Source organism: Coregonus clupeaformis, chromosome 24 (genome assembly GCF_020615455.1).
Source record: "Coregonus clupeaformis isolate EN_2021a chromosome 24, ASM2061545v1, whole genome shotgun sequence".
Taxonomy (NCBI): Eukaryota; Metazoa; Chordata; class Actinopteri; order Salmoniformes; family Salmonidae; genus Coregonus; species Coregonus clupeaformis.
In genome coordinates this window covers 39,622,492-39,645,500 of record NC_059215.1, presented here as the reverse complement: position 1 = coordinate 39,645,500, position 23,009 = coordinate 39,622,492, and the positions used below count along the sequence as shown (strand labels likewise).

Genomic DNA, 23,009 nt, shown 5'->3' with positions numbered 1-23,009 from the left:
CCCTCACCCCTCCCTCCTTAATGTTGCCCTCACCGTCTTTCTCTCCTCTCAATCCCCACTCCCACTCATTGTCTGTCAGTCTCTCGCTCTCCCTCTTACTCCATTTCTTCCTCCCCTCCCTGTTTATCTCTCACGTACTCTCTCCCCTCCCTCCCCCCTACCCAGTGTTATAGTCAAGGCCTGTCTGATAAGCACTGGGTCACATGAAGAGCAGCCCGGGGAGGGAGCGGTGCGCCTCACGTGTCTCCTCGGCGACCACAGACTCAGAGGGCGTGGCTTTGTGGTTGATGTGGAGTGGAACACTACTAACGGGGGGGTGACATGGTCATCAAACATGGGTAGAGTCAGTGGTTGGTTGGGCTCACTGGTTGCGTTCTTGCCAGTCTTTGACAGCCCCGCTGTGCAGATGATAGGATCTCACAACGCCTGGAAGAGTGTTTCTCTTGGCACCACATGAACATGATAGAGTATTATCTTATATGCGCAGACAGAGCGACTGTTTATAAAAGACAGGGCTGTGAGGTAGCAACCAGTGTCAATGGGCCCTATTGGGCAGAGCAGGAACACACAAGGACATTAAGAAGGGAAGTGTTGTTGTGTGGCTGTAGGGCAAGAGACTAGGAGGGGATTGGTTGTTAAGTCAGAACACACTCAGTTGGCATACTGTTGTGCTTAGAGTGCCGCGGGAACAGGGCATCCGTGTCTCCAAACGAACATGGCCGACCTTGCCACCGGGGCGGAGCCAGCCATGAAAGCAGTAAGGACAACAGAGGGCACTGGCTGGGAGCCCTCTCTTTCGCTCTCTCAGATACTGCCACAGCTGTATACGACTGACTCACCATTCAAATAATCTTTATTGTAGTCAAGGCTGTCACACTGCTCAGATTATCAGATCTCACAATGCCTGGAGAAGTGTATAATGACTACAGGAACCACCACATTAATAAGATTTATTCCATGGCATTGTTGAATACTTGTTTCTCCTTCTAAAGCGTGCATTATTTCCCTATAACGCACAGTATAATTCAATGGCTATGAAGTTCATTCTTACATGTTAAATTGTTTAGCTGCTTTGAAAGCAAAAGTCAAATTGAAAACACTATTATAATAATATAATATGCCATTTAGCAGACGCTTTTATCCAAAGCGACTTACAGTCAACTATTGGCATTGTTGAATTCGATTTTCATAATAGCAAACTAGGATGATGGCTTGGTTAGCTACATTAGCAAGTCTGTTTGGTTACCAAGGCAACTACTGTAGCTAACTTTCTAGTTACTTCGGTGGATGTTGTCACATTTCTAGCAGCAAATATGTTAATTTATAGCCATGGTATAAAAGAGAATCAACTCCAGGGCTCTATGCGTTCTCTGGAAAATAATGCCTGCTCTGTGGAAGGTCAGTTCCACTTTGCTAACACGTCATGGAACACACCTTCCACATCATGCACTATTTTCCAGAGAACACATAGCCCCTCGTTGATTATCCCTTACGTAGCTTATAGCCTATGGATTAAAGATATCCTCTGAGATACGCGGCAGCACAGCAGCAATAGACGAGCTGGAAGGCGGGCCATTGGTTGCGTCTGAAATGGTTTCCCGTTTCCAAATCAGCCATAGTGAATAGGGCGCCGTTTCAGACGCAGTAATTGTTCTGTCTGCAAGCTTGTTGCTAATGCTCCTCTGTGCTGATGCTGGACATCTGCTAAACTGATTGTTTTGACACAACCTCTTAACCAGTGATCAGTGAGGACCAAGCCAAGGTTAGTCTTAACTCACACTTCACTATGTTCCTCTTTTATACACGTTTTACACATGCATACAGTCACTGACTCTCTCAAGAGGGCACAACTGTGTGTGTTTCCTCTGTATGATTATAGGCCTGTCATTTGTATTTATTTAGCCAGGATAGTCTACTTGGTAACAATTGCCACCGTTTTCCAGCAAGTCCTGTCCAATTTCAGCACTGCTGTTCTTCTTCTCACATAACACGCACACACATCTCTGTTTAATGCAAACATGTTCCAAACAGTCCTGATGATGGGCCAAGGAACGTTGCAGTTCTCTTCATTCACCCCTATAGTCCTCCATGCAATCAATAATGTGCTGCATTTACATTTACAGACGTCACCAGTCAATGTGGCCCTTCCCCAAAGAGCACCGCTCAGCACTTTGACAGCACTGTATAGACTAGTCACTAGGCTGAGTAAATCCGGTCACACACACACAGTCTAATCCACCATTTTCCCTGAACATCAAGATGGTGGTGTGGCGAGGAGGCGTAGATAAGTGATCACGGCGAGTGAGACGGTGCATTTCCTGCCGCTTTAGAAACCTCTCGTCATGTGAGAGTCATCTGTGGATGCCGAGTTTGTACATAAAAGCCGGTGATAAATTGTTGTTTTGGTACCAAATTGTAGAGGCCCTGGACACACACACCACAACGAGCCATGCTAAGCAAGGAGTGCTGAAAATAATTGATTACATTTTAGTCATTTAGCAGACTAAGAGTGACTTACAGTTAGTGCATTCATCTTAAGATAGCTAGCTAGGTGGGACAACCACATATCACTGTAAGTACATTTTTCCTCAATAACGTAGCTATCAGCAAAGTCAGCGGTAATAAGAAAAAATTTAAGTAAGAGGAAAAACATTTATGGTATGGTACGTCAGTGAAATTGCTAGGGCAGGCCAAATGCTGGGAAAACATGTACTCAAGTGTCTCCTTTTCCCACACCCATCACAAGTTTACAGTGTGACAGAGAACATTACACATACATTCCACACACAGGCAGTTTGGATTTCCACTACATGCTGGGGTACAAGAGATTACTCCGAATTTTCAGCTCTTCTTCAACTGTGGTACTAATGGAAATTAATTCTATTTTTTATCTCCCCATGTCTTTTCCGGCTTTCCCTCTCCCCTGTCAATTTGCCTCCTTTACTATGCCCAACACTCGCTCTTCCGCACTCCACATCCCCCCCCCCCCATCTCATTCTCCAGACTAAAGTCCTTAAAAGGAAGTGGCCCTGTCCTGTTTAGTGCTTGCGTTGTTAACCCCTTCATGTCGGAGCGGTCTGGGTGCCAATTTTATGGCGGATGCACTAGCTAAGACTTTGGCCAACATTGGTAGACTATAGCCTAAGTCAAGTGGAAGCTTGTTGTGTGGTCCGAGAAACAGCGGTGACACATTCGAGGGTCTAACAACTGCCATGTTCAAACCTAGTCCTGTTGGTGGTAACATAAACAGCACTTACTCACATGTGCCCATTTACAGTAACAAAGCTTTCTACTTATGTTTAAACTTCACAATTGAAAGCGTGTAAACCAGTGGTCACCAACCGGTCGATCACGATCAACTGGTCGATCTCCAAGTCATTCCTAGTCGATCACCAAACATTTCTGTAAAAAACCAAACGATAAAGACTTGCGTTCCCATTTTTTTTATTTGTTTCGTGCTGTTGACGGAGGGTATACTTGATTCAGCAGCCCTAGCGCCGGGAAGGCAGTGTTCCCATTTTGAACCATTTAATGTGCCTGAAGATAGAACTCCGCCTACCCGGCAGGCCCAGAGAGCAAATCAAGTGCACCTACAGGCCTACCGCTGGCCAATCAGATAGCTCAGATCACCGTGTCTGCAGTTTCCTCGAGCCATAGACTGTAAAAAGAAGCCTTGAGCGCACAGCATAGTTGATACTGTGAGATTTCAATTTTTTTTAAAACCATGACATGAGACTCAACGAATACAGCAAAGCACTGCTGTTTTATGAGTAAATTCATGTTTACGTTGTTATTTCAGTACTGTCAACACTTTGTTCAGCACTTTTCTAAGCCATAAAGTGTGTGTTCTCCCTACTTCCACACATGCTACAACGTGTGTACTACAGGGTTTCGATAAGCTTGCATTGTTATTATTAGCGGCTTGTCTCTTTTATATGGAGCAATATTTCACTTTATCTGGAAATCGGATTAACAACATGAATTGGCGCAGAAATAATGCATTGCGACATGAGTTTCGCCATCAGCTGGAAGTCTGTGTCCCCTTTTCTCAGCGGAGGGAGAGAGAGCGGAGGAACGGTGAGTCGGGTGAGAGGCAGCCTCACCGCTGCTCCCTCCCACTATTAAGACTGACCATCAGATACAGGCCATCAGTCCAGTAAAAATAACAAATAATTATGCTCACTTAGCTGTGCCTCAAGTAATACAACAAATAATCTATTACCAGTGTGATCATATCTACAATTTTGAAATATAATTTCAAAATGGTCTGAGAAGAACAACATTGGCAGGGCAATTCAAGCGTAGCCAATATGCAGTGATAATGTATTGGGCCTATAGCCTACTACACAAACCACATTGCTACATAACTGTTTTTAATAGGTGGTTGCTTAGACTTACATAAAATCTGAGCGGTAGATCTCGGGTTGCATTTTGATTCAGAAAGTGATCTTGACTCAGACAAGGTTGTTGCCCACTGGTGTATCAAAGGAATACTAGGGGCTCTATTTTTGGTAAGGTGGCACAAGTGTCAAATGCACGTTCATTTGTAAAAACTGGCACGCTGGCATTTTCCAGCCCTTAGACGGGTACAATGCCGAACCTGGCCTAACATCAGCTTGTTGCGCTGAGGTGAGAGGGTTGGAAATACTTTAGGTGTGTCCTTAAAAATATGCGCCAATATTCCAATTTCACTGAGCGCAACTAGGGATATTTAAGACAGACCAAAAGCAGGTCTTAGCGTTAACGCAGTTGGTTATGGAATAGATTTAGCCAGCGGAGGAGCACACAGTAGCCTTATGTACATCACCAATGTTTTATTAAAATATCACAAGCAGAAAAAGTCAGACATTCCACATTTTTTATTTATATTGGACATTATTTTTGTCCAGCTTCTGTGAAAAGTTTGGACTCATTATGTGCGATGCCCATTGCATGAAAGGTGTCAGTGACTATAGGAAGCCTGTTTAGGAACATCAAGTTATTTAAAAAGGCTGCTTATTGTATCTTCTACTTTCTTCTGTTGGACGTAACTGTCAAATCGTGGTTATTCCGATAACTGTCCGTGGTACTGAATTCGCTTGTCAGTTATATTTGCCTGTTTGTTTATCTTTCACGTGGCAAAGTCGCTACTGGCCATATTAACGCCGATGGTAGGCTATTAGGGACGATACCAGTATCGTGATAGCGTTAGTATCATGGCAAAGAAACAAAACATGAAGCGGATTCACTTATTTAGGAAACAAACATCATTATGTTGTCATCCAAAGTCATATTTATTTATTTCCCTGTGGAATACTTTTGACACCTTGTAGAGTCCATGACCCGAAGAATTGAGGCTGTTCTGAGGGCAAAAGGGGGTGCAACTCAATATTAAGATGGTGTTCCTAATGTTTTGTATACTTAGTGTATATTTGGGAGCAGTAACAGAGACTGGACATTCCCCCTTTCTCTTTATATTGGATCTTTTTCAAGCTCATGTGAAAAGTTTGGATGTGCGTAAAACACTCCATAGTCTACATTGTTTTAGGCCTAATAATATGCCCACGGGAGCAATTATAGTTTCTATAACTGTATTTAGACATAGCATATTTAAAACAAGTTGAAGCAACCAATATTTTTGCCATGGAGCACATTCTGATTGGCCAGTGAGGAGTCAAGCCTCGACACACCTTTAACTTGTTCATTCATCAGAACCCAGCCGTTTCGTGCCACCGCCGCTAATTCTGATTGTGAAAATTGAAAGATTATTCTGACACCAGAATACCGCCAGCGCTTAGATTTAACATTGCGTTAGGTTTGTTAAAATAGTGCCCTAGGTGGGTATGGCATTGAGCGGAATGCCTAGCAACCAAATAAGAACATATTGGCCAGGACAGAGTTGGGTAGACTAGACTTGCTCCTGGAAATAGATAATCAGTGTGGTGCTGGTGCCCTTTCAGATAAATGATTGAAGCTATGCAAAAACACTGGTATCAAAGCCACTTGTGGATGGCTGAGGAGGGTGTTTTCACACTTGGTCCCGTTCAGACAATGTTTGTGAACTCAGTGCGGTTCGCTTAATTTTTTTGCACAGTGTGAACACTCCAAAGGCACTCAGACCCCTCAAAAGAGCCCCTGAAGCAAGGCCTCAGAACGGTAATTTTAAAGAGGACTATGTGAAAACACCCTTAGTGAACTACTACTGAACCCCTGCGCTTATCTACTGTCTGATTAGGCAAGGTCGCTGCCTGTCCACTTTATTCTCACTAATTGGTTTAGAGTGAGGACAGGGCCGAGGTTGCGGCCTGGACAGTATTCCCTCTGCTTTGACAGGACAAGGTCGTTTCAAAGAAAAACCTGGAAAATGTTAGTCAGACATCTTCCATGTCTATTTTCATGTATTGTAGCCAGTGTTTGGGAATTAACTAAATTTTGCAGTAGCTTGGTGGTGGTTGAACTAAATTCAAATCTTGGTAGTGTTTTCAGTAGTTAATTACTTTTTTGCCATGTAGTGGTGTAGCTAACTACTGGCACTGCAATACTTTTTTTGCAAAACATAAAATATGGGGAAGTAGGCAAGAATTGTCTTTCTTTTTCCACTATAAGACCCGTCTAATTTCCCCTTGAAACTGTTTGTGTTTAATAGGCTAAATTACACACTGTTAACATCCGAGTGCAGAGTGATCTGTTCTTGCAATTTGTAGTCTATGAAATTTCTGATTTAGATATGACAATGTAACATGAAGTTGTTTGGATGTAGTGAACTGCTTTTTCAAAGTAATTTGAGTTAAGTTAACTATATTTTTCTTTAGGGTAGCTTTAGTGTAGCTTAACTTCTTCCAGTGTTAAGTAATTGGTAGCTTGGTTAACTATATTTTCAAAAGCTTCGCCAACACTGATTGTAGCCTACAGTGAGGGAAAAAAGTATTTGATCCCCTGCTGATTTTGTACGTTTGCCCACTGACAAAGAAATGATCAGCCTATGATTTTAATGGTAGGTTTATTTGAACAGTGAGAGACAGAATAACAACAAACAAATTCAGAAAAACGCATGTCAAAAATGTTATACATTGATTTGCATTTTAATGAGGGAAATAAGTATTTGACCCCCTCTCAATCAGAAAGATTTCTGGCTCCCAGTTGTCTTTTATACAGGTAATGGGCTAAGATTAGGAGCACACTCTTAAAGGGAGTGCTCCTAATCTCAGTTTGTTACCTGTATAAAAGACACCTGTCCACAGAAGCAATCAATCAATCAGATTCCAAACTCTCCACCATGGCCAAGACCAAATAGCTCTCCAAGGATGTCAGGGACAAGATTGTAGACCTACACAAGGCTGGAATGGGCTACAAGACCATCACCAAGCAGCTTGGTGAGAAGGTGACAACAGTTGGTGCGATTATTCGCAAATGGAAGAAACACAAAAGAACTGTCAATCTCCCTCGGCCTGGGGCTCCATGCAAGATCTTTCCTCGTGGAGTTGCAATGATCATGAGAACGGTGAGGAATCAGCACAGAACTACACGGGAGGATCTTGTCAATGATCTCAAGGCAGCTAGGACCATAGTCACCAAGAAAACAATTGGTAACACAATACGCCGTGAAGGACTGAAATCCTGCAGCGCCCGCAAGGTCCCCCTGCTCAAGAAAGCACATATACAGGCCCATCTGAAGTTTGCCAATGAACATCTGAATGACTCAGAGGAGAACTGGGTGAAAGTGTTGTGGTCAGATGAGACCAAAATGGAGCTCTTTGGCATCAACTCAACTCGCTGTGTTTGGAGGAGGAGGAATGCTGCCTATGACCTCAAGAACACCATCCCAACCGTCAAACATGGAGGTGGAAACATTATGCTTTGGGGGTGTTTTTCTGCTAAGGGGACAGGACAACTTCACCGCATCAAAGGGACAATGGACAGGGCCATGTACTGTCAAATATTGGGTTAGAACCTCCTTCCCTCAGCCAGGGCATTGAAAATGAGTCGTGGATGGGTATTCCAGCATGACAATGACCCAAAACACACGGCCAAGGCAACAAAGGAGTGGCTCAAGAAGAAGCACATTAAGGTCCTGGAGTGGCCTAGCCAGTCTCCAGACCTTAATCCCATAGAAAATATGTGGAGGGAGATGAAGGTTCGAATTGCCAAACGTCAGGCTCGAAACCTTAATGACTTGGAGAAGATCTGCAAAGAGGAGTGGGACAAAATCCCTCCTGAGATGTGTGCAAACCTGGTGGCCAACTACAAGAAATGTCTGACCTCTGTGATTGCCAAGAAGGGTTTTGCCACCAAGTACTAAGTCATGTTTGGCAGAGGGGTCAAATACTTATTTCCCTCATTAAAATGCAAATCAATTTATAACATTTTTTACATGCGTTTTTCTGGATGTTTTTGTTGTTATTCTAACTCTCACTGTTCAAATAAACCTACCATTAAAACTATAGACTGATCATGTCTTTGTCAGTGGGCAAACGTACAAAATCAGCAGGGGATCAAATACTTTTTTCCCTCACTGTATATTATATGCCTACTCTACAAAAATACCATACATATATTGGTACTGGGGATGTATAAAAATATACATTTGTTAGAGAGAGCAAGGCGATAGCCCCCTCGGTTCCAGTACCTTTCCAGTGACCCCACCCTGACAGCCTCTATGTCTCTGTCCCGTTAAACCCACTCTCCCTAAAATCAGTGTTTCCCCAACTCCAGTCCTCGAGTACCCCCCCAACAGCACACATTTTTGTTGTAGCCCTGGACAAACTCACCTGATTCAACTCATTCAGGGCTTGATGATTAGTTGATAAGTTGAATCAGGTGAGTTTGTCTGGGGGGTACTCGAGGAGTTGGGAAACACTGCCCTAAACCACCTTGTATAAACAGATTGAGAAGCTATCCCGTCACACCCAGTGCAGGGAGTGTAAGATCTGTGTGTGTTAATCCTGATGGCTACTGCGTGAGTGAGTGAGTGAGTGAGTGAGTGAGTGAGTGAGTGAGTGAGTGAGAGAGTGCCAGGACAAGAAAAGAGTCAGGGAAGGACAGTCTTGATGGTGTGTTTTCAACTTGATTTCATTTTCACCGTTAATGATATTACAGTGGACCGTTAGTATTAAATTAATGTCAGGTTATCTGGGGCACAAAGGCACAGATTATTAACTACATCAGTGAGGAGGCATTTATCAAAGCATGCAACAAGAGAACCTTTCTGCAGTCTCATTGGTAGCTATGTCAGAGGTTATTATGCATTCCATAACAATATGTACAGTACACTGAACAAAAATATAAACACTACTGAGTTACAGTTCATATACAGTTGAAGTCAGACGTTTACATACACTTAGGTTGGAGTCAAAAACTAGTTTTTCAACCACTCCACAAATTTCTTGTTAACAACCTATAGTTTTGGAAAGTCGGTTAGGACATCTGTGTGCATGACACAAGTAATTTTTCCAACAATTGTTTACAGACAAATTATTTCACTGTATCATAAATCCAGTGGGTCAGAAGTTTACATACACTAAGTTGACTGTGCCTTTAAACAGCTTGGAAAATTCCAGAAAACGATGTCATGGCTTTAGAAGCTTCTGATAGGCTAATTGACATCATTTGAGTCAATTGGAGGTGTACCTGTGGATGTATTTCAAGGCCTACCTTCAAACTCAGTACCTCTTTGCTTGACATCATGGGAAAAATCAAAAGAAACCAGCCAATACCTCAAAATAAATAAATTGTAGACCTCCACAAGTCTGGTTCATCCTTGGGAGCAATTTCCAAACACCTGAAGGTACCACGTTCATCTGTACAAACAATAGTACGCAAGTATAAACACCATGGGACCACGCAGCCGTCATACCGCTCAGGAAGGAGACGCGTTCTGTCTCCTAGAGATGACTGTACTTTGGTGCGAAAAGTGCAAATCAATCCCAGAACAACAGCAAAGGACCTTGTGAAGATGCTGGAGGAAACAAGTACAAAAGTATCTATATCCACAGTAAAACAAGTCCTATATCGACATAACCTGAAAGGCCGCTCAGCAAGGAAGAAGCCACTGCTCCAAAACCACCATAAAAAAGCCAGACTACGGTTTGCAACTGCACATGGGGACAAAGATCGTACTTTTTTGAGAAATGTCCTCTGGTAGAACTGTTTGGCCAAAATGACCATCGTTATGTTTGGAGGAAAAAGGGGGTGCCATACAAGCCAAAGAACACCATCCCAACCGTGAAGCACGGGGGTGGCAGCATCATGCTGTGGGGGTGCTTTGCTGCAGGAGGGACTGGCACACTTCACAAAATAGATAGCATCATGAGGAAAGAAAATTATGTGGATATCTTGAAGCAACATCAAGACATCAGTCAGGAAGTTAAAGCTTGGTCGCAAATGGGTCTTCCAAATGGACAATGACCCCAAGCATACTTCCAAGGTTGTGGCAAAATGGCTTAAGGACAACAAAGTCAAGGTATTGGAGTGGCCATCACAAAGCCCTGACCTCAATCCTATAGAAAATGTGTGGTCAGAACTGAAAAAGTGTGCGCAAGCAAGGAGGCCTACAAACCTGACTCAGTTACACCAGCTCTGTCAGGAGGAATGGGCCAAAATTCACCCAACTTGTTGTGGGAAGCTTGTGGAAGGCTACCCGAAGCGTTTGACCCAAGTTAAACAATTTAAAGGCAATGCTACCAAATACTAATTGAGTGCATGTAAACTTCTGACCCACTGGAAATGTGATGAACAAAATATAAGCTGAAATAAATAATTCTCTACTATTATTCAACTGACTTCAACTGTAAGGAAAACAGTCAATTGAAATAAATTCATTAGGCCCTAATCTATGGATTTCATATGACTGGGCAGGGGTGCAGCCATTGGTGGGCCTGGGAGGGCATAGGCACACCCACTTGGCAGCCAGGCCCACCCACTGGGGAGCCAGGCCCAGCCAATCAGGAGTTTTTCCCCACAAACGGCTTTATTACAGACAGAAATACTCCTCAGCACCCCCTCAGGCGATCCCGCAGGTGAAGAAGCCGGATTTGGAGGTCCTGGGCTAGGCGTGGTTACAGGTGGTCTGCAGTTGTGAGGCCGGTTGGACGTACTGCACATTTTAAAGTGGCCTTTTATTGTTATTGCCCCAGCACAAGGTGTACCTGTGTAATGATCATGTTGTTTAATCAGCTTCTTGATATGCCACACCTGTCAGGTGGATGGATTATCTTGGCAAAGGAGAAATGCTCAATAACAGGGATGTAAACAAATTTGTGCACAAAATTTGAGAGAAATAAGCTTTTTGTGCATATGGAACATTTCTGGGATTTTTTTTTTTCAGCTCATGAAACATGGGACCAACACTTTACATGTTGCGTTTATTTTTGTTCAGTGTAATTAGAATGATGAAAGAGGATGGTTTCCATATCATTCAGTGTAGAGAGGCCAAGCCGCATAAGGTCCATGAACAAGTGACAACACAGTGACTGCTCGTGTTCAACATGGTGACTTCATAGTGCACAACCTGGCATGTGAGCGCCGGCCGTGTGAACTGCAAATAAAAGCGAGGATGGGCTTTTCTTCTGTTTCCTCATTTTTCCGCCACAGGAGATGGGCACGGAATTAGGAAGTGGCAAAGTTCAGATGCTTTTCAAAACATGACTGAAAATGCAGCAGTAAACTGCTCCTCGCAATAACAAAACACTACTCCAAGGTCAGTGAGGAAAGAACGAAATATGCAGAAAAGTTAGGGGGCTATTGGTTCAAATGAGCCATAATGGCACTTCTACTTCGATGACAATATTATTGAGGCAAGTTATTATTATTATTATTATTATTATTATTTTTTGACTATATATTAATTCCTTTTAAAGGTGCTACACCTAGAATCTCTCAGAATTTCACTGCTATGTGGAAGCTTGGTGAATTGAAACAGCACTAGGCTGCATTCAAAACAAATCTCTCCCACATCCCATTTCCCCATAACATGGTGGAGACTCACGCTTGAGCCTTTTACTTTTGGTCCCCAGCTGTACATTTTTTTAGTTATTGAAAATATATTTCACTGCGATTTAGATGGTACAATGATTCCCTACAATATTCAGTGCTTGTTTTCTCACATACACTGAAATTGAGCAAAGTGTAGAATTTTAGCAACCAGGAAATGACAGAAATTTCTACATTGTCACTAAATAGTCAAAACAGCTTTCCCATTTTGACAACAGATGCCACTCCGGCGGGAGAAATCAATAGGTGAATAACACAGCCAATCACAACACTTGCGGGTAAGTAATACTGTGAAACACTTATCATTCCACTGTTAGCGCCAGATATATAATGGTAATTCTCTGAAATTACAAAGCAAAAATACTCAAAAATCCTATGTGTAGCACCTTTAAGTAGCTTGAAGGGGCAAACTGCAGTTCAAACAATAACAAAGTGGTCACCCCTAAGGGCTGGAGAAATGTAACCACTCAAATTCATACAGAGCTATGGATGCAAGGACTGACCATCCATGAATTCAAAATGACAGTTTTAACCATGTCAAACAAGCATATTTTGGGACAACTGAACTTAGCTCAAGAGGCATTTATATTCTTCAAGAATCAAAATGGGTATATCATAAATTTAGTCAATAAATGGATGTAGCAATCACAGATTGCCCCTTTAAGTATGGAGCTGAATATTACTTCAGCTACGGTCGATTACACAATAAACAAGATATAAAACTTGATTATGCCCCTCAATGTGTCAAGTTCGACGATGTGAACCTCCATTATCATGAGGACCAATGGTCTGCCATAATATGCCAATAACATTTTAAGAAGTGTCCAAGCGTGTCAGTGGCTGAGAGTAGTTATGTGTTATGCATGAGTGAGGGTTTCTACACTAAGAGAGGAATTCTCAGCTTGAATGTCGGCCCACCACCTCAAGCTCAACAAGACTGAGCTGCTCTTCCTCCCGGGGAAGGCCTGCCCGCTCCAAGACTTCTCCATCACGGTCGACAACTCTACGGTGTCCCCCTCCCAGAGTGCAAAGAACTAGGGCTGGCCGATATGACCAAATAATCATACAGATTTTTTTCAACGTTCTCTAAATAAGTTGTGTTGCACAATTAAAAGGTAAATACACTGCATTTCAAACAGTAAGGAATAATCTACTGAATTCAGGGCTTGTGAAGTTATACCTAGGCTAAATATAAGCCTTCCACAACGAGGAAGAGCTCGGATTTGTTGTTTTGAAAGTGTATTGGGAAGTTCTTAGTAGCTAGCTAACTTTTTAGTTTGGATCCCACGACACAGTTGGCATCAGTTGCTGGGATTGCTAGTCTCTGGCCAGTGATCCTGCCGACCAAGGACAGGTCTGAGGAGCTATTTGGCGTTGCAGCTAGCCTAGCTGCTAGCTAGCAGCATATCAAGCTAGCGGGGTTGAGGGCTTGAACGCAGCCCGCGACGTGGTTAGCCATTGTGGCTGGGACTGCGGATTGTCCAGGGTTTGTGGCGGTCTAGATCCCTGCTGTTTGTTGTTTTCAATCTTCCCTGTGACCTGCCCTGTCTGGAAATGTGAGGAGTAACAGCGTAACCTACGTTGCTAGCTACCATGACAAAGACCAAAGCCGGCGGGAGTACCGTTGTCGAGGACAGTGGTGTCTATCACACGTGAGGGATCTTTTAAACAAACAAAGAGTTCTACAAGCAGTTGTTACAACAACAAGAAAATCGCTTCAAGTGCTTTTTCCAAATACTGGTGGATTCGACTAATAAAATAATGGAGCGAGGTCCAGGACCTAAAGAACAGTTCGGCCCAGGCCGATAGTGGTCAAGATCCTGAGGTTCAAGGACAAGGTAGCTGTTCTGGAAAGAGCCAAGAACTTGAGAAGAACGGATATCTTTCTCAACAAGGACTATTCTGAAGCTGTGCACCAGAAGAGGAAAGAACTTATCCCAGCCATGAAAGCTGCCAGAGTGCGTGGGGACATTGCTTATATCCGCTATGACAGGCTCATTGTCCACCCTCCCTCCCAGAAGCCTGGAAGGGATGAGAAAGCCAGGCCTATGGGTTCGTAGCTTCAACCCTGCAGCGCACACACCAATTGATTTATGGATTGCTGAATGTATTTTTTTTTTTTTCTTGCTTTGTTTGCTCTTTTCAGTATTACGTCCATCTCTGATAAGCTACCCAGGAAAGGGCTGAAAATAGCCCATACTAATATATGTACAGTGGCTTGCGAAAGTATTCACCCCCCTTGGCATCTTTCCTATTTTGTTGCCTTACAACCTGGAATTAAAATATATTTTGGGGGGGGGTTTGTATAATTTGATTTACACAACATGCCTACCACTTTGAAGACGCAAAATATTTGTTATTGTGAAAAAAAACAAGAAATAAGACAAAAAAACTGAAAACTTGAGCGTGCATAACTATTCACCACTTTGTAGAGCCACTTTTTGCAGCAATTACAGCTGCAAGTCTCTTGGGGTATGTCTCTATAAGCTTGGCACATCTAGCCACTGGGATTTTTGCCCATTCTTCAAGGCAAAACTGCTCCAGCTCCTTCAAGTTGGATGGGTTCCACTGGTGTACAGCAATCTTTAAGTCATACCACAGATTCTCAATTGGATTGAGGTCTGAGCTTTGACTAGGCCATTCCAAGACATTTAAATGTTTCCCCTTAAACCACTCGAGTGTTGATTTAGCAGTATGCTTAGGGTCATTATCCTGCAAGACTGAAACAGGTTTCCCTCAAGAATTTCCCTCTATTTAGCACCATCCATCATTCCTTAAATTCTGACCAGTTTCCCAGTCCCTGCCGATGAAAAACATCCCCACAGCATGATGCTGCCACCACCATGCTTCACTGTGGGGATGGTGTTCTCGAGGTGATGAGAGGTGTTGGGTTTGCGCCAGACATAGCGTTTTCCTTGATGGCCAAAAACCTCAATTTTAGTCTCATCTGACCAGAGTACCTTCTTCCATATGTTTGGGGAGTCTCCCACATGCCTTTTGGTGAACACCAAACGTTTGCTTATTTTTTTCGTTAAGCAATGGCTTTTTTCTGGCCACTCTACCGTAAAGCCCAGTTCTGTTGAGTGTACAGCTTAAAGTGGTCCTATGGAAAGATACTCCAACCTTCACTGTGGAGCTTTGTAGCTCCTTCAGGGTTATCTTTGGTCTCTTTTGGCAGGTTTGTTGTGGTACCATATTCATTCAATTTTTTAATAATGGATTTAATGGTGCTCCGTGGGATGTTCAAAGTTTCAGATATTTTTTTTTATAACCCAACCCTGATCTGTACTTCTCCACAACTTTGTCCCTGACCGGTTTGGAGAGCTCCTTGGTCTTCATGGTGCTGCTTGCTTGGTGGTGCCCCTTGCTTAGTGGTGTTGCAGACTCTGGGGCCTTTCAGAAAAGGTGTATATATACTGAGATCATGTGACACTTAAATAAAGTCCACCTGTGTGCAATCTAACTAATTATGTGACTTCTGATTTAGGGGCTTCATAGCAAAGGGGGTGAATACATATGCACGCACCACTTTTCCGTTATTTATTTCATTTCACTTCACCAATTTTGAATATGTCCATTACATGAAATCCAAATCGGAAAAACGCCAAGGGGGATGAATACTTTTGCAAGGCACTGTAGCCTTAGAAATAAGGTTCATGAAATCAATAACTTGCTAACATCAGATAACGTTCATATATTAGCCATTTCTGACTCACTTAGATAATTCATTTGATGATACAGCAATAGCAATACAAGGATATAACATATATAGAAGAGACAGAAATGCTTATGGGGGAGGTGTTGCTATATATATATATATATATATTCAGAGCCATATCCCTGTAATGCTTAGAGAAGATCTTATGTCAAGTGTTAATGAAGTGTTGTGGTCATCTGATGAAGCACTCCATCACTCTCCTTTTGGTCAAATAGCCCTTACACAGCCTGGAGGTGTGTTTTGGGTCATTGTCCTGTTGAAAAACAAATGATAGTACCACTAAGCGCAAACCAGATGGGATGGCGTATCGCTGCAGAATGCTGTGGTAGCCATGCTGGTTAAGTGTGCCTTGAATTCTAAGTAAATGACTGACAGTGTCACCAGCAAAGCACCCCCACACCATCACACCTCCTCCTCCATGCTGGGAACCACACATGCGGAGATCATCCATTCACCTACTCTGCCTCTCACAAAGACACGACAGTTGGAACCAAAAATCTGAAATTTGAACTCATCAGACCAAAGGACAGATTTCCACCGGTCTAATGTCCATTGCACATGTTTTTTGGCACAAGCAAGTCTCATCTTCTTATTGGTGTCCTTTAGTAGTGGTTTCTTTGCAGCAATTCGACCATGAAAGCCTGATTCACGTAGTCTCCTCTGAACAGCTGATGTTGAGATGTCTGTTACTTGAACTCTGTGAAGCATTTATTTGGGCTGCAATTTACATTTACGTCATTTAGCAGACGCTCTTATCCAGAGCGACTTACAAATTGGTGCATTCACCTTATAGCCAGTGGGATAACCACTTTACAATTTTAATTTTTAATTTTTTTTGGGGGGGTGGGGTGGGGTAAGGGGGGGGTTAGAAGGATTACTTTATCCTATCCCAGGTGTTCCTTAGGTGGGGGTTTCAAATGTCTCCGGAAGGTGGTGAGTGACTCCGCTGTCCTGGCGTCGTGAGGGAGCTTGTTCCACCATTGGGGTGCCAGAGCAGCGAACAGTTTTGACTGGGCTGAGCGGGAACTGTGCTTCAGCAGAGGTAGGGGAGCCAGCAGGCTGTTAACTCTAATGAACTTATTCTCTGCAGCAGTGGTAACTCTGGGTCTTCCATTCCTGTGGTGGTCCTCATGAGAGCCAGTTTCATCATTGCGCTTGATGGTTTTTGCGACTGCACTTGAAGAAACTTTCGAAGTTCTTGAAATTTTCCGGATTGACTGACCTTCATGTCTTAAAGTAATGATGGACTGTCGTTTCTCTTTGCTTATTTGAGCTGTTCTTGCCATAATATGGACTTGATCTTTTACCAAATAGGGCTATCTTCTGTATACCACCCATACCGTGTCACAACACAACTAATTGGATCAAACGCATTAAGGAAAGAAATTCCACAAATTAACTTTTAACAAGGCACACCTGTTAATTGAAATGCATTCCAGGTGAATACCTCATGAAGCTGGTTGAGAGAATGCCAAGAGTGTGCAAAGCTGTCATCAAGGCAAAGGGTGGCTACTTTGAAGAATCTCAAATATAACATGTATTTTGATTTGTTTAACACTTTTTTGGTTAATACATTATTCCATGTGTTATTTCATAGTTTTGATGTCTTCACTATTATTCTACAATGTAGAAAATAGTTTTAAAAAATAAAGAAAAGCCCTGGAATGAGTTGGTGTGTCCAAACTTTTGACTGGTACTGTATGTTACTGCTCAACTAAAACAATCTTGGTCGACCAACAGCCTAACGACCAAACAATCGACTAATTGGTGTCAGCCCTAAAAACATTATTCAACCAAGCTTTATAGGCATACAATTTGGCAAGCACAAATTACTAACAATTTTAACCATAACTTTGTATTATTGTGTCTAGAAATGTTTAATTGATGGTTAAAGCAATCGACCTATTGTCAAATGCACCATTAAATGATTCAACAATTTAAAATATTTTTTTAAATTGTAAAATTGTTTCTAAACCCGTTTTTGCCATCAGACTCCAGAGCCTCCAGACTCCATAGCCCTATATTGCAGAGTGGTAGGTTTTCAATTGGCTAACACTTACCATGTGGTTTGTGCAGGCAGAAATATTGTGCAGTGGGAGGCTATAGGACACTAACATTTTGTAACAAGCATGGTAACAAGCATTCTTTGTTACACCCCTATAATTAGACTGCAATTACCACCAGTTAAATGTTATTACATTGTAATTACATTATTACAATTAATTACAATACTTGTTACAGTGTAATTACATATGTTCATAAGGACCCCTTAAAATGAAGTGACACCAAAAATTACAATTAAAACAATTTCAATCCCACTTGAAACGCAACAAAATATGAAAAGTTCAAGGGGGTGTAGATTACTATACGCACTGTATATTTTTTACTTTGAATTAGTTATACTATTTTGATATTGATTACTGTACTGTTGGGTAGAGCTTGCAAGTTAAGCATTTCACTGTACTTGTGCATGTGACAATACAATTTCAACTTGGCATCTTATGTCCGGCCAGGGCTGGCAGACATTATGCAGGCCGCATTTTTCTTTCTTCTCCTGTAAATATGGTTTTCATGGCTTGGGTGTGTGGTGCATGCACTTATGTCATCATTGATGACAATTAACCAACCACATAAGATCAGCAGTGGCATCTAATATAACATGTGTAGCCTATAGGATGTCACAGACAGTTGGCAGTCATAAGACTTACTAGTTTAATTAAGGTTCTCCAACTACAGTCCTGAAGTGCTACCGGGAGTGCAGACTTTTAGTCCATCTGTACTCATCTCTATCACATCTGTTTGAAATGACCAACTAAGCATGATCGTATTCAGTCTGGGCCATATTAGGTGGAAGGCCTTATCAGGCAGTAACTTACGCTCGAAATCAGACTCGTCGGACCCGTCTTCGTCTCCATTTGACTCTGTTTGCATCGGCTCCCCATCAAACATCACTCCTTTCCCGAGCTTGACAGCAGCACCGGCCCCATCCTGGCCTCTGGTGTCCCGCAAGCGCGTGAAATATTGCACGGCGAATTCCACCAGGTCCGGTGGCCTCTGTCGAAGTACCTCCACAGTGTAGCCTTGCAGCAATTCCGTCAATCCCACCGGTATCTCGATACTCATGACTGTGTTTAGATGGCGCTATCTAACTAGAAATATGTTCAGGTATACTGTGTTTTTCGTACAAAAATAGAAATGTACCTAGCTACGAATTCAATATCTGTCCATGTGTAGCACGCTAGTTAGCTACTGCTACCGGGAGATAGCTGACACTGGCAACAGCTTCACAGAAACTGGGTTAGCTTGATGACATTGATGAGCAGTTCACTGGAGAGGTTGCAAATGTTCTTAGCTAGCTAGCTAACAATAATGTCCAAGCAAATAGTGACACTTCTTTGTCGAAGGGAGGTCGGTCTTGTGTAAAGAAAGAAATATGACCAGTGACGTTAACGTTAGTTTATGATGTTTGAGCTGTCAAGTTGGACAAGTTAACGTTAGCTAGATAGTTGCTGTTATGACAGCTGACCCGTTAACATTAACACAAATAAACGGCCTCGGTGGCCTCCCTGATCTCTTTATTTCGCCTCTTTTTCGCCCGTCTCTTTGCCAGGGTAGCGACTAAACCCCGCCAGCTAATGGTATATCCTATCAATATCAACAGCACTGAATAACTTACCTTGCTAGATAGCTAACTATTTATATCCAATCTGAGTTAAACTAGCTAGTTTGCTGATTAGCAAACAGACGACGTAGCTACCTTACTACACCAGCTAGCAAACTAGCCAGCTAACTTAGCATATAATTAATGGTACTTTGGAGGGTGGGACTTGTGAATGTAACAGTTAACTTTAGCTAGCCAGGTTAGCTAACTAAACTAACCTGTTTGTTCCGAGAAAGAAGCTAACTAGAACATCTAATTAAATACCCGAGGGCTGACTTAGTATTATACGCATAAGTAACAGCGGTAAAATCTAATCGATCACGTTACTTTAGCTAGTTACCGGTAACTAAACTACTCAACAAACTGGCTAGTTAGCGTCTGATGTAAGATTGCTGAGTTCAGACAATCCGAAACCGGCGTATCCCAAGATCTGTAAACAAGCAGCGGCAAGGACAACCCAGACGTTACCTTGAATCCAAATTATCCAGTTTTTCAACAACGTAAAATAAAAATGTATGGTATGTTGGTAGCTTTACTCGTGATATTCGGTAAATCCGTTTCTGTCTGCAATTGAGGCTCTTCTTTTTTGCTCCACCACACGAGCGTTATTTCGGGGGCGTGGTCACTGAACGTAGACACGGTTGATCTACCAATCCCCTCGAAGACTCATGACATGAAAGGTTTTATCGCATTCGTTTTAAGGCCGAAGGGGCGTGCACAGAGGAGGGATGATAAAGGAGGGGCGACAGACGTGGCCAGTGACGTCTTTCTGAATGGGCGCGTTCGACATTGCAGCCGACTTTGAAGGCGAGTAAAGATTGACTAATCTACAAATCACCGTGCATCATAAATAACTACTCAATATTATTTGTAGATCACTCAGTCGGTCACAATTTACCCATGATACATAATGGTTTTGATGCTCTCGAACACGACCATTGAGTGGAGCGCAAAGCAAATCAAAGGGAAGGGATTGGGAACACAATTGTATTATAATCGATATACATTTGGTCAATGCATTTCAATAAGAATACACAGTGTATTTGTATTTCTTTCAAGATAACAGTATTTTGTATTACCTGTAGTTGGCCCTGTCTGTTTTATTGGGCTCCAACCGGTAGGCCCTGTCTATTTAGGCCCTATATATTTTGACCATATTTGGCCTATATGGGCCAAATCAAACAGACCCTAGTTATGGCCTTTCTTAGAAGAACTGTGTTAAGAAAATCTCCCCACATAATCACCAGAGCCAAATTATGGATGGCTTTCCCACATGCATGTAACAGGTTGTAGGACAAATATATTGCACGTATTCCTGGTCTCCCTTACCTCAGAGGCATAAGTAAAGCCGTTGCCATGATCACATTGGACCTGGCTGACTTTAATTCTTCAGACTAACCAACCACTTGTAGAGAGTCTTGCCTTGAGTCTCCCTCTGGTGGATAAAGTAGTACTACAGCCAAAGAGTATACAGTTATGCTACAACAACAGTGTCGTTCTGAACAATATTCCCCAGGCCATGCAAAATGAGCTACATAATACTAGTGGTTAATCTCTATGGTAAAACAGTGATTCATTCCCTGGGGAGGTTAATCTTTTAGCACAGGCAATGTTTTTTTTTACTGGGTAAAAATGATGCAGCCCTGAGAATGATTGACAGTGACAGATGGGGATCCAGATGTTTTGGACCCCTCCAATTGGCTCACAGCACTCCTTTTTTTTTTTTTTTAGTTATTTTTAGGAACAAGGTTTGTCATTACAGTAATGTGGGTCCCAGCAGTCTGTGTATATAGTGTGACATTATGGCCTGGCTATTTATAACTGTGTTTGTTTGTTGATTGAAAGAGAACCAAACAGTGGAATAAGGGGGACACAGCCAGACTTACTAATGGGTTTGGATTTCATGCTGTGTTCATCATCACAGACATCCATTCTGAATTCACCATTCTATTGGGCTCCCAATATGGCATCAATGGTGTCAACCCCATATCATGAAATGACTGGACAATTCACAAAATCGCTTTAAGAAACAGAACAGTTCTGTACGTTGATATGGCATGTTACAATATGATAGATTTGTATGTATTAGTTTAATGTTTTAAATGTTTATCTATGTGAGTTGTTTACAGAAGTCCAGAGAGGACATATGAATAAAACAGAAATTCCCTAGTTGTGTCGAGATCACAAGATCATTTTCTCATGATCACTACATAACAAAAGTTGTTTTGTCGAGATCATGAGATAAACTCTATAAACAGGAGTGGATGCATTGATAATAGATTGACAGTATGGCTGAGGCAGCAGAGCCCATGGTGGATCAGCGCGTATGTTTTTATTGATTGCTAAACTACGGGATGGTACATTTCATGCTAACATCATGCTTTCATTTGTGTTTGGAGCTCATTATCAGTGTATAAGTTAGAATGTTAGCAAGCTAAATGTCCCTTACCATGAGCTAAGAGCTCTTGGGGCGTCTAAGCCCTCGTGGGGCATTTAAGCCCTGAACATGCCTGACGGGCAGCACTGTCTCCCAGGCTGTATGCCACCCCCAAGACCACAGCCAATCGCATGCAAGCAAGAACGCAGCTACAGTGCCTTCAGAAAATATTCATTCTACACACAATACCCCATAATGACAAAGTGAAAACATGTTTTTAGAAATGTTAGCACATTTATTGAAAATGAAATACAGAAATATCTCATTTACATAAGTATTCACAATACTTTGCAGAAGCACCTTTGGCAGCAATTACAGCTGTGAGTCTTTCTGGATAAGTCTCTAAGAACTTTACACACCTGGATTGTGCAACATTTGCCCATTATTCTTTTCAAAATTCTTCAAGTTTTGCCAAATTGGTTGTTGATCATTGCTAGACAACCATTTTCAGGTCTTGCCATAGATTTTCAAGTAGATTTAGGTCAAAACTGTAACTCGGTCACTCAGGAACATTCACTGTCTTCTTGGTAAGTAACTCCAGTATAGATTTGGCAGACTGAACCAGGTTTTCCTATAGGATTTTGCCTGTGCTTAGCTCTATTCCGTTTCTTTTTGATCCTGAAAAACTCCCCAGTCCTTAACGATTACAAGCATACCCATAACAGTATGAAAAATGTATGCACTCACTAACTGTAAGTCGCTCTGGATAAGAGCGTCTGCTAAATGACTAAAAATGTAAAAAAGGATGCAGCCACCACTATGCGTGAAAATATGGAAAGTGGTACTCAGTAATGTGTTGTATTGGATATACCCCAAATATAACACTTTGTATTCAGGACAAAAAGTTAATTGCTTTGCCACATTTTATGCAGTATTACTTTAGTGCCTGGTTGCAAACAGGATGCTTGTTTTGGAAAATGTTTATTCTGTAAAGGCTTCCTTCTTTTCACTCTGTCAATTAGGTTAGTATTGTGGAGTAACTACAATGTTGTTGATCCATCCTCAGTTTTCTCTTATCACAGCCATTAAACTCTTAAACTGTTTTAAAGTCACCATTGGCCTCATGGTGAAATCCCAGAGCGGTTTCCTTCCTCTCCGGCAACTGAGTTAGGAAGGACGCCTGTATGTTTGTAGTGACTGGGTGTATTGATACACCATCCAAAGTGTAATTAATAACTTCACTATGCTCAAAGGTATATTCAATGTCAGTTTTTTCCCCCATCTAC

At 42.1% G+C, this 23,009-nt stretch overlaps 1 protein-coding gene across 2 annotated transcripts in view; it reads right to left on the bottom strand.

Annotated features, from left to right (window-relative positions):
* Nucleotides 1-19,979, bottom strand: part of LOC121538150 (cAMP-dependent protein kinase type II-alpha regulatory subunit) — a 33,896-nt gene extending 13,917 nt beyond the window's left edge. Inside the window, exon 1 of one of the 2 annotated variants that reach the window (XM_041845944.2) lies at nt 18,562-19,979. In XM_041845944.2, the coding sequence (XP_041701878.1) occupies nt 18,562-18,808 (247 nt within the window). In that variant the 5' untranslated portion in view covers nt 18,809-19,979. The remainder of the gene's footprint in view (nt 1-18,561) is intronic. The other variant, XM_041845943.2, reaches the window with a different exon arrangement.
* Nucleotides 19,980-23,009: the final 3,030 nt, after the last annotated feature.